This window comes from Mya arenaria, chromosome 16 (genome assembly GCF_026914265.1).
Source record: "Mya arenaria isolate MELC-2E11 chromosome 16, ASM2691426v1".
NCBI classification, from domain to species: domain Eukaryota; kingdom Metazoa; phylum Mollusca; class Bivalvia; order Myida; family Myidae; genus Mya; species Mya arenaria.
In genome coordinates, this window is record NC_069137.1 from 19,356,470 (window position 1) to 19,369,041 (window position 12,572).

Sequence of the window (12,572 nt, forward strand, 5' to 3'; positions counted from 1 at the left end):
GTTTTGTATTACCCCTGCATAAAAAGGAAAATATAATTAAATTTATGTACAATTCGTTATAAGGTGAAACATACTAATGTATCAGTTTAAGACAAGTTGAAAGTTTTTACTATTCCTTTTCTCGATGCTTCTGAACGACATAAACTTATTTTGTATCAAAAATGGTTGAATGCGATTGATGTCAATAGCAGACATTTATTTTATTAAATGCTGATGATATTGTTATATTTTCAAAATAAGTTGCAGTTAATTTCCAATATTGCAATAAATGGAATTTGTTAAGAAAAATAAAACTAAAAAAATCACTGTGATATTATATTAGGCCAAGCACTAAAAGCCATTTTTGAAATAAATAAATATCTGTCTAAGTGTACCGGTCTATCAGTTAAGAGTAAAAATAATCTATTTGTCATACTAATCGCCAACATTTATAATTATGCAGGAAACGTGTTTTTATAATATACTGCTGTTGAAAGAGTTCATCTACAGAATATTTTTTTTTTCAGAAGAATCAGGGAGATTGAGTATAAAGATATTTTGGATATATAAATATAATTCAATACTGGGTAAAATCTTTAAAAAAAATAATGACAAGTACATAAAAACATTCATATTATGCAGCCTTATTAATGATATGGAAGGAAATCAAATCAAACCGAATTTGTGTTCACTAACCAAAGGTCTTCCTTGCAGTTAAGGTTTATTTGGCGCTTGGTTTTATCAAGAAATATAAAGTGTTAAAAATTTTTATATCATTAGTTTAACAGCACCTAAATTATGAATTCATCCAGGATCCATATATGCATAAATTTGTGAAGCTCTTAATATAAAAATGAAGCTATTTTGAAAAATGTAAGAGTGTTTGTTGTTAGAGTATTTAAATAAAAATCATTACGTTATACTCTATGCTATCTATATCGGTTTTTCTATTTGCCATTTATTTGTTTGTTACCAATTAGAAGATATATTTTACTCAATAAAGCTATAGATAAACATAAACCATTAGAGCACCTCTGTATGTCTTCATCATATTTTTTTCATCAATTGTGTTAGTTGTTTTGCTGTTGCTTATTGTCCCCTTTAATTATATAGTTGTTTTGTCAGATAAGTCAATGACGTTTTTTTGGAAATAAATATTTTGTTCTGTTCGGTTTTGTAATATATTCATGGTTGCTAGAAGTTGAATTGATTGTATTGATTCCACTAGGTAGAAATCGGATCGTAACACAAACATCTTAAAGTGTTTCGATATATATTTGTATCATTCTTTACATTGCTTCGTATTGGGTATCTGAAAGATGCATACTTACTAAGATTTAAAAGAAATACTAAATAAGTTCGAACAATAAAGTTGTACTCTATGGTAAATGCGAATACTCATGGCAATTCATTACAATAGTTTTCAAACGTTTTACTTTCTTTATCACTATTTAGCCGATTCATATTTTCAAACTATTGTGCTAAACTATAAGTCTAACTTCGAGTTATGTCGGTACAATGTTATATATCTCCCCTTGTTAGCTAAATTGGATTATATGGTACATGAAACATAATCACATACAGATTCCATTAAGAGTAGAAATAAACAATACATATATATTAACTCTTTCAATTCCTCTAAAGTATACTTTACATTGTTGAATTTTAAATATGCAGACTTATTCAAAATTGAAAGGAATCGTGAATACGTTCAAACAATATAAATCTACTGAACTTGTTAAACCATCAATCAAACATTATCAAGTGTTTATGATATTAACAAATAGCACTCATAGTCTGTCGTATGTCTTTCATATGTTAAAATGTTTGCTGTACATGGTTTTATTCCACAACATTAATTCTACTTAGCTAATATGAGGCGAGTACTTAACACTGCTGAATAGCTTTATAGATTTACAGCTCTTAAGTTCTGCTTCATACCAATAAAAACTTATTTCCGAACTATTGCTTAAACTTTAAATTGCATAAAACTCAATTTAAAAGTATCACAATGTTATACATTCGAGTTAAGTGGGATATACTAATATATTTTTTGAACTGATTATTTAAATTACACTTAGTTGAATTAGGACTTTTAGCAACGTCGTTCATGATCTTGTATAATGAATATATATGATTCGGTACGATTTTGAGTATTATTAACATTGTTCCGTAATATTAAAAATGCAATCATACACTGAAAAACAGGAATAATCACTGCGTTGGATTAATATAACTTTACTCTGTTTGTGTATAAACTTTGATATTGGCTTATAAAAGAAAACTCTACAGTACATGTATGTTATTTACAAATCAAATATACACTGAACTTGTTGTCGAATGCTCTTAGTTCAGTTTCACTTTTAAGCCAATTGGTATTTAATAACCGTTGTGTAACACCGCCAGTTGAATAATACAAATCACGGGACAATAACACTCGTTATCATCGTTTGTCTGTCTAAATAATGACCAATCACAATTATACACGTTGAATCCATTTCCGAATCAAAGTTTCAGTAAAATATATTGTATTTGTATAATTTCACTATTCTTTGACCTTGATAATATGCTGGTGGAAATCTTTAGGCTGTATATAACTCTAACAAATAAGCTCCTTTGTCTATGCAATATATTTTATTAATTAGTCAAAGGATATAATTGTTTTTATAACGTTCAATATTTTGCGAATTTTCTTTTTTTACAGAATTCCAACGTATACTTGATATTCAAGGTATGTCAGTTTAAAATACTGTTCTAATTACCTACCTTAGAACAATGAAAGAAACCAGTACGCATTTAGAATCAGATTAATTATTTTTGTATGCATACCCAAAAAATTGTTTGTTGTATGATTCCTTCTTTGTTTAACCTCCGAAGAAACATTTTTCAAAATAATTTGATATTCCTTTGCACCTTTTCTGCAAAATACATCAAAAATCACCCCGTTGTCTGTCCAATTAGTTTTATTAGCCTTCGAAATATTTGTATTATGATTATTATTATTTTATTATTATTATTACTATTATTATTATTATTATTATTATTATTATTATTATTATTATTATTGTTATTATTATTATTTTTAATTTATTTTCATATTTTTTAATTCAATTATAACGTTCAGTAATTATCTAATACACATATTGGTTTACAGGTCTGGCAACGGAAGACAACCCTTTTGGAGGTGAGTCTGTTCGGAATACTTATTTAATTAGTTTTATTAACCTTCGAAATATTTGTATTATGATTAATATTATTATTATTATTATTATTATTATTATTATTATTAATATTATTATTATTTTTAATTTATTTTCATATTTTTTAATTCAATTATAACGTTCAGTAATTATCTAATAAACATATTGGTTTACAGGTCAGACAACGGAAGACGACCCGTTTGGGGGTGAGTCTGTTCGGAAAATTTATTTAATTTTAAAATTCGGAGCGATATTGTTGGTTTGTTGTAGCGTATGAGTATTGAAACACTTTTTATTTCCAAACTGATGTAATGCGTTTATTGTTTTCAAACAGATTTTACTTGATATTATTTGTCGGAATGATGTGATAAAATTACACTCGTAAGTTGATTGGTTGTATTGCTTTCACTGGGTTGAATTCGGATTCTGTGAAACATGATATTGTACATGTATTTTAAGTGGTTCAATATATTTTATGCTTTTTTATATCTCCTTAAAGGAAACATCATTAAGTGCACACATTTGATCAATACGTGATCGACGATCATTTTGAATTTTGTATTTTTTCCGTTGATTTCTGCCTTTTTTTTGAGATAATTTCGTGTTTTGACGTCCGAGTAGTCACGAGAACAATTGAATAAAATGATATTTGAGGTAACTTACGCCTGAATTAGACATTCAACGACTATCATCTATATTTTAGAATTCTATGTCCTTATAAATTAGATAAATCATAGGAAAATAGAAAAAAAATGCTCAATCTTGATTCAAAATATATGTACATTTAAGTATGCAAATTATAATCAATTTCAAAGACAGCGATGAAATAGGTCAAGCTTACAAAATGCTAAAACATACTGGAATATGTTTATAATGCTTATGCTTATATCAATACTCTATCTATGCTCATTAGATATATTTGAACGTTATTTTAAGAGTGTGAATAATCCTACTGATCCTTTTTTCAGCGTAAGCGAGCATGTTGTTAATTTTTTTGGGGATTAATAAGACAAAAATGAGTTAAATGTTATTTTTAGCAGAATTGAAAAGGCCTATCAGCTTTAATTAACAGTCAAGGGAAATCCGTTTTGGTGCCATATCTTCTTACGTTGATTAATATGTCTTTAAATATGTTTTTTTCCACAAGCATGATCTGCTGGTTTTGTATTACCACTGCTTAAAAAGGAAACTATAATTAAATTTATGTACAATTCGGTATAAGGTAAAACATACTAATGTATGAGGCGATGGCTGATATTGTTCTATCGGTTAAAGACAAGTTGAAAGTTTTTACCATTCCTTTTCTCGATGCTTCTGGACGACATAAACTTATTTTATATAAAACATGTTTGAATGGGATTGATGTCAATAGCAGACATTTCTTTTATTAAATGCTGATGATATTGTTATATTTGCAAAATAAGCTAACTAAATAAGTTAATTTCCAATATTGCAATAAATGGAATTTGTTAAGAAAAATCAAACTAAAAAAACACTATGATATTATATCAGGCCAAGCACTAAAAGCCATTTTTGAAATAAATAAATATCTGTATAAGCGCACCAGCTTTTCAGTTAAGAGTAGAATTCATCTTTTTGGCATACTAATCGCTAACATTTTGAATTATGCAGGAAACGTTATTTTAATATACTGCTGTTAAAATATTTCATTGACAGAATAGTTTTATTTCAGAAAAATCAGGGAGATTGAGAATAAAAACATTTGGATATATTAATATAATTCAATACTGGGTAAAATCTGGGGAAAAAAAGATAACAACAAGTACATAACAACGTTCATATTATGTAGCCTTATAATTGATATGGAAGGAAATCAAATCGAACGAATTTGTATTAACTAACCAAAGGTCTTCCTTGTAGTTAAGGTTTTATGGTGCATGGTTTTATCAAGAAATATGAAGTGTTGAACAATTTTATATCATTAGTTTAACAGCACCTAAAATATATTTCATCCAGGATCCATATATGCATAAATTGGTGAAGCTCTTAATATAAAAATGAAGCTATTTTGTAAAATGTAAGAGTGTTTGATTTTAGACTAATTAAATAAAAATCATTACGTTATACTCTATGCTATCTATATAGGTTTTGTCTATTTGCCATTTATTTGTTTGTTACCAATTACAAAATATATTTACTCAATGAAGCTATAGATAAACATAAACCATTATAGCACCTCTGTATGTCTTCATCATATTTTTGTTCATCAATTGTGTTAATTGTTTTGCTGTTGCTTTTTGTCCCCTTTTTTGTCCCCTTTAATTATATAGTTGTTATGTCAGATTAGTGAATGGCCTTTTTGGAAATAAATATTTTGTTCTGTTCGGCTATGTAATATATTCATGGTTGCTAGAAGTTGAACTGATTGTATTGATTCCACTAGGTAGAAATCGAATCGTAACACAAACATCTTAAAGTGTTTCGATATATATTTGTATCATTCTTTACATTGCTTCGTATTGGGTATCTGAAAGATGCATACTTACTAAGAATTAAAAGAAATACTAAATAAGTTCGAACAATAAAGTTGTACTCTATGGTAAATGCGAATACTCATTGACATAATGTTGACAGTTTTGCATCATATTTACTTATCAACAATGGCAATTTATTTCAATAGTTTTCAAAAGTTTTACTTTTTTTATCACTTTTTAGCCGATTCATATTTTCAAACTGTTGTGCTAAACTATAAGTCTAACTTCGAGTTATGTCGGTACCATGTTATATATCTCCCCTTGTTAGCTAAATTGGATTATATGGTACATGAAACATAATCACATACAGAATCCATTAAGAGTAGAAATAAACAATACATATATATTAACTCTTTCAATTCCTCTAAAGTGTACTTTACATTGTTGAATTTTAAATATGCAGACTTATTCAAAATTGAAAGGAATCGTGAATACGTTCAAACAATATAAATTTACTGAACTTGTTAAACCATCAGTCAAACATTATCAAGTGTTTATGATATTAACAAATAGCACTCATAGTCTGTCGTATGTCTTTTGTATGTTAAAATGTTTGCTGTACATGGTTTTATTCCACAACATTAATTCTACTTAGCTAATATGAGGCGAGTACTTAACACTGCTGAATAGCTTTATAGATTTACAGCTCTTAAGTTCTGCTTCATACCAACAAAAACTTATTTCCGAACTATTGCTTAATCTTTAAATGGCAAAAGACTCCATTTAAAAGTATCACAATGCTATACATTCGATTTAAGTGGGATATACTAATATATTTTTTGAACTGATTATTTAAATTACACTTAGTTGAATTAGGACTTTTAGCAACGTCGTTCATGATTCGGTACGATTTTGAGTATTATTAACATTGTTCCGTAATATTAAAAATGCAATCATACACTGAAAAACAGGAATAATCACTGCGTTGGATTAATATAATTTTAGTCCATGTGTGTAAAAACTTTGATATTGGCTTATGAAAGAAAACTCTACAGTACATGTATGTTATTTACAAATCAAATATACACTGAACTTGTTGTCGAATGCTCTTAGTTCAGTTTCACTTTTAAGCCAATTGGTATTTAATAACCGTTGTGTAACACCGCCAGTTGAATAATACAAATCACGGGACGATAACGCTCGTTATCATCGTTTGTCTGTCTAAATAATGACCAATCACAATTACACACGTTGTATCCATTTCCGAATCAAAGTTTCAGTAAAATATATTGTATTTGTATAATTTAATTATTATTTGACCTTGGTAGTATGCTAGTGGAAATCTTTAGGCTGCATACAACTCTAACAAATAAGCTCCTTTGTCTATGCAATATATTTTATTAACTAGTCAAAGGATATAATTGTTTTTATAGCTTTCAATATTTTGCGAATTTTCTTTTTTTACAGAATTCCAACGTATACTTGATATTCAAGGTATGTCAGTTTAAAATACTGTTCTAATTACCTACCTTAGAACAATGAAAGAAACCAGTACGCATTTAGAATCAGATTAATTATTTTTGTATGCATACCCAAATAATTGTTTGTTGTATGATTCCATCTTTGTGTAACCTCCGAAGAAACATTTTTCGAAATAATTTGATATTCCTTTGCACCTTTTCTGCAAAATACATAAAAAATCACCCCGTTGTCTGTCCAATTAGTTTTATTAACCTTCGAAATATTTGTATTATGATGATGATGATTATTATTATTATTTTATCTATATTATTATTATTATTATTATTATTATTATTATTATTATTATTATTATTAATTTATTTTCATATTTTTTAATTCAGTTATAACGTTCAGTAATTATCTAATAAACATATTGGTTTACAGGTCTGGCAACGGAAGACGACCCTTTTGGAGGTGAGTCTGTTTGGAATACTTATTTTATTTTAAAATTCGGAGCGATATTGTTGGTTTGTTGTAGCGTATGAGTATTGAAACACTTTTTATTTCCAAAAATGATGTAATGCGTTTATTGTTTTCAAACAGATTTTACTTGATATTATTTGTCGGAATGATGTGAAAAAATTAAACTCGTAAGTTGATTGGTTGTATTGCTTTCACTGGGTTGAATTCGGATTCTGTGAAACATGATATTGTACATGTATTTTAAGTGGTTCAATATATTTTATGCTTTTTTATTTCTCCTTAAAGGAAACATCATTAAGTGCACACATTTGATCAATACGTGATCGACGATCATTATGAATTTTGTATTTGTTCCGTTGTTTTCTGCCTTTTTCTTTTGAGATAATTTCGTGTTTTGACGTCCGAATAGTGACGAGAACAATTGGATAAAATGATATGTGCGGTAACTTACGCCTGAATTAGACATTCAACGACTATCATCCGCATAACACTTTGTTATGGATTCGAGTTTTGTCGGTATCATTGGAATGAATAACACCTATTTGTTGAATTGTATGTATTGTTTCCACATGGTTGAAATCGGATTCTGTGAAACAGAATTCAGGATCATGTGCATAATATTGGCAAGATACGGATAAAGATGCATTTCATGAAATGAATGAAAAATGCGCTGTAAATGAGTTTTTTTAATTTCACTTTTGAGCGTTTTAAATATAAGAACTGTTCAGTTAAACCATCAGTCTGACATTACCAAGAGTATCATCTGGCAATATTGTTCAACTACTACGCTCTACATCTTCGTATGTATGAACGAACATAAGACTGATGTTACATTTGGAGCTATATACAATCCAAATTTATTAGGCGTATACAAAATTTAATATCAAAGATAATAGACGCAGATGGTTTATCCTGTAATACTTAGTCATGGTTGGCGGATGGTACGTGACGAAGTTATGACTGCAATTGTTTAGTTGAGTTAAACTGTATGCAGTCTTTGAACGATCTTGGTCACAAAATAACACCCGATCGGCACTAAATGATATCCCGACTGTCCGATGGCAGTCCTTTCTGTTTGGAATTATACCCCCGCCCATTTTTGGTCTCTACTTCCGACCCTACTTTTGTCAAACCAGTGATCATCATAGCTCAAGACAGCTCTCAATCGTGCTGTTCGACATAAGCCGCGTATTAGCCACTGCTTAAATTACACCTGGTTTTGACAGCAGTGGTCAACCAGTGGACATGATCAGCCCATCACCGCATAGTTAACCTAGGCGAAGGTCATGCTCAGATGTACGCTGCTAAATGTACAGGGTCCCACTAGCAGACGAACGAATTAATTACGCTCTCATGAGTTTTAAGATATTTTGACGGAAACCTGGACTTATGATTTTTTTTTTAGAATTCCATATGGACAATTGTAAATGTTATATTTTAAATAGGTAGACGAACGTGTAAACGGTATTTTTGTATCTCTGTTTTTTGTCAACTTAACACGATTCAGCAAACCTTATAAGCGCAGATGTTACGTGCATTCAAACACAAGTCAAATCGAATATTGCACTATTTCTTTGTACAAGTCTGGGTTTAATATAAATTATTGATACTTTTTAGAATTATATGTCCTTATAAATTAGATAAATCAGAGGAAAGTAGAAAAAACAAATTGCTCAATCTTCATTCAAAATATATGTACATTTAAGTATGCAAATTATAATCAATTTCAAAAACAGCAATGAAATAATTCAAGCTTTAAAAAATGCAAAAATATACTGGAATATGTTTCTAATGCTTATGCTTATATCAAGACTCTATCTATACTCAATTGATATATTTGAACGTTATTTTAAGAGTGTGAATAATCCTACTGAACCTAGCGTAAGCGAGCATGTTGTTAATTTTTTGGATAAATAAGAGAAAAATGAGCTTAATGTTATTTTTAGCAGAATTGAGAACGCCTATCAGCTTAAATTAACAGTCAAGGGAAATCCGTTTTTCTGCAATATATTATTACGTTGATTAATAAGTCTTGCAATATGTTTTTTTTCCACAAGCATAATCTGCGGGTTTTGTATTACCACTGCATAAAAAAGGAAAATATAATTAAATTTATGTACAATTCGGTCTAAGTTGAAACATACTAATGTATGAGGCGATGGCTGATATTGTTCTATCGGTTTAAGACAAGTTGAAAGTTTTTACCATTCCTTTTCTCGATGCTTCTGAACGACATAAACTTATTTTATACAAAAAAAGTTTGAATGGGATTGAAGGCAATAGCAGACATTTATTTTACTAAATGCTGATGATATTGTTATATTTGCAAAATAAGGTGCAGATTATCTCAAATATTGCAATAAATGGATAATGTCAATAGCAGACATTTCTTTTATTAAATGCTGATGATATTGCTATATTTGCAAAATAAGCTGTAGTTAATCTCAAATATTGCAATAAATGGATAATGTCAATAGCAGACATTTCTTTTATTAAATGCTGATGATATTGCTATATTTGCAAAATAAGCTGTAGTTAATCTCAAATATTGCAAGAAATGGATAATGTCAATAGCAAACATTTATTTTATTAAATGCTGATGATATTGCTATATTTGCAAAATAAGCTGTAGTTAATCTCAAATATTGCAATAAATGGAATTCGTTAAGACAAATATTAGGCCAAGCACTAAAAGCCATTTTTGAAATAAATAAATATCTGTATATGTGTACCGGTCTATCAGTTAAGAGTAAAATTCATCTATTTGTCATACTAATCGCCAACATTTATAATTATGCAGGAAACGTTTTTTATAATATACTGCTGTTGAAAGAGTTCATCTACAGAATAAATATTTTTCAGAGGAATCAGGGAGATTGAGTATAAAGATATTTTGGATATATAAATATAATTCAATACTGGGTAAAATCTTTAAAAAAAAAATAATAACAAGTTCATAAAAACGTTCATATTTTGCAGCCTTATAATTGATATGGAAGGAAATCAAATCGAACGAATTTGTGTTCACTAACCAAAGGTCTTCCTTGTAGTTAAGGTTTTATGGTGCATGGTTTTATCCAGAAATATAAAGTGTTGAACAATTTAATATCATTAGTTTAACAGCACCTAAAATATATTTCATCCAGGATCCATATATGCATAAATTGGTGAAGCTCTTAATATAAAAAGGAAGCTATTTTGTAAAATGAAAGAGTGTTTGTTTTTAGAGTATTAAAATAAAAATCATTACGTTATACTCTATGCTATCTATATAGGTTTTATCCATTTGCAATTTATTTGTTTGTTACCAATTACAAAATATATTTTACTCAATAAAGCTATTTCATCAATTGTGTTAGTTGTTTTGCTGTTGCTTTTTGTCCCCTTTAATTATGAAGTTGTTTTGTCAGATAAGGCAATGGCCTTTTTGGAAATAAATATTTTGTTCTGTTCGGTTATGTAATATATTCATGGTGGCTAGAAGTTGAATTGATTGTATTGATTCCACTAGGTAGAAATCGGATCGTAACACAAACATCTTAAAGTGTTTCGATATATATTTTTATCATTCTTTACATTGCTTCGTATTGGGTATCTGTCAGATGCATACTTACTAAGAATTAAAAGAAATACTAAATAAGTTCGAACAATAAAGTTGTACTCTATAGTAAATGCAAATACTCATTGACATAATGTTGACAGTTTTGCATCATATTTACTTATTAACAATGGCAATTCATTACAATAGTTTTCAAACGTTTTACTTTCTTTATCACTATTTAGCCGATTCATATTATCAAACTATTGTGCTAAACTATAAGTCTAACTTCGAGTTATGTCGGTACCATGTTATATATCTCCCCTTGTTAGCTAAATTGGATTATATGGTACATGAAACATAATCACATACAGAATCCATTAAGAGTAGAAATAAACAATACATATATATTAACTCTTTCAATTCCTCTAAAGTATACTTTACATTGTTGGATTTTAAATATGCAGACTTATTCAAAATTGAAAGGAATCGTAAAAACGTTCAAACAATATAAATCTACTGAACTTGTTAAACCATCAATCAAACATTATCAAGTGTTTATGATATTAACAAATAACACTCATAGTCTGTCGTATGTCTTTCATATGTTAAAATGTTTGCTGTACATGGTTTTATTCCACAACATTAATTCTACTTAGCTAATATGAGGCGAGTACTTAACACTGCTGAATAGCTTTATAGATTTACAGCTCTTAAGTTCTGCTTCATACCAATAAAAACTTATTTCCGAACTATTGCTTAAACTTTAAATTGCATAAAACTCAATTTAAAAGTATCACAATGTTATACATTCGAGTTAAGTGGGATATACTAATATATTTTTTGAACTGATTATTTAAATTACACTTAGTTGAATTAGGACTTTTAGCAACGTCGTTCATGATCTTGTATAATGAATATATATGATTCGGTACGATTTTGAGTATTATTAACATTGTTCCATAATATTAAAAATGCAATCATACACTGAAAAACAGGAATAATCACTGCGTTGGATTAATATAACTTTACTCAGTTTGTGTATAAACTTTGATATTGGCTTATAAAAGAAAACTCTACAGTACATGTATGTTATTTACAAATCAAATATACACTGAACTTGTTGTCGAATGCTCTTAGTTCAGTTTCACTTTTAAGCCAATTGGTATTTAATAACCGTTGTGTAACACCGCCAGTTGAATAATACAATCACGGGACAATAACACTCGTTATCATCGTTTGTCTGTCTAAATAATGACCAATCACAATTATACCCGTTGAATCCATTTCCGAATCAAAGTTTCAGTAAAATATAGTGTATTTGTATATTTTCACTATTCTTTGACCTTGGTAGTATGCTGGTGGAAATCTTTAGGCTGTATACAACTCTAACAAATAAGCTCCTTTGTCTATGCAATATATTTTATTAACTAGTCAAAGGATATAATTGTTTTTATAACGTTCAATATTTTGCGA

General features: G+C 28.7%; 1 protein-coding gene across 10 annotated transcripts in view; it reads left to right on the forward strand.

Moving 5' to 3' along the window:
- The window catches only part of LOC128221318 (uncharacterized), a 73,120-nt gene that overhangs the window by 23,522 nt on the left and 37,026 nt on the right, over positions 1-12,572 (forward strand). For 5 of the 10 annotated variants that reach the window (XM_052929860.1, XM_052929865.1, XM_052929864.1 and 2 more), the window contains 5 exons: positions 2,684-2,710; positions 3,134-3,163; positions 3,356-3,385; positions 7,082-7,108; positions 7,520-7,549. In XM_052929860.1, the coding sequence (XP_052785820.1) occupies positions 2,684-2,710; positions 3,134-3,163; positions 3,356-3,385; positions 7,082-7,108; positions 7,520-7,549 (144 nt within the window). The remainder of the gene's footprint in view (positions 1-2,683; positions 2,711-3,133; positions 3,164-3,355; positions 3,386-7,081; positions 7,109-7,519; positions 7,550-12,572) is intronic. The other 5 variants (XM_052929866.1, XM_052929870.1, XM_052929863.1 and 2 more) reach the window with 4 other exon arrangements.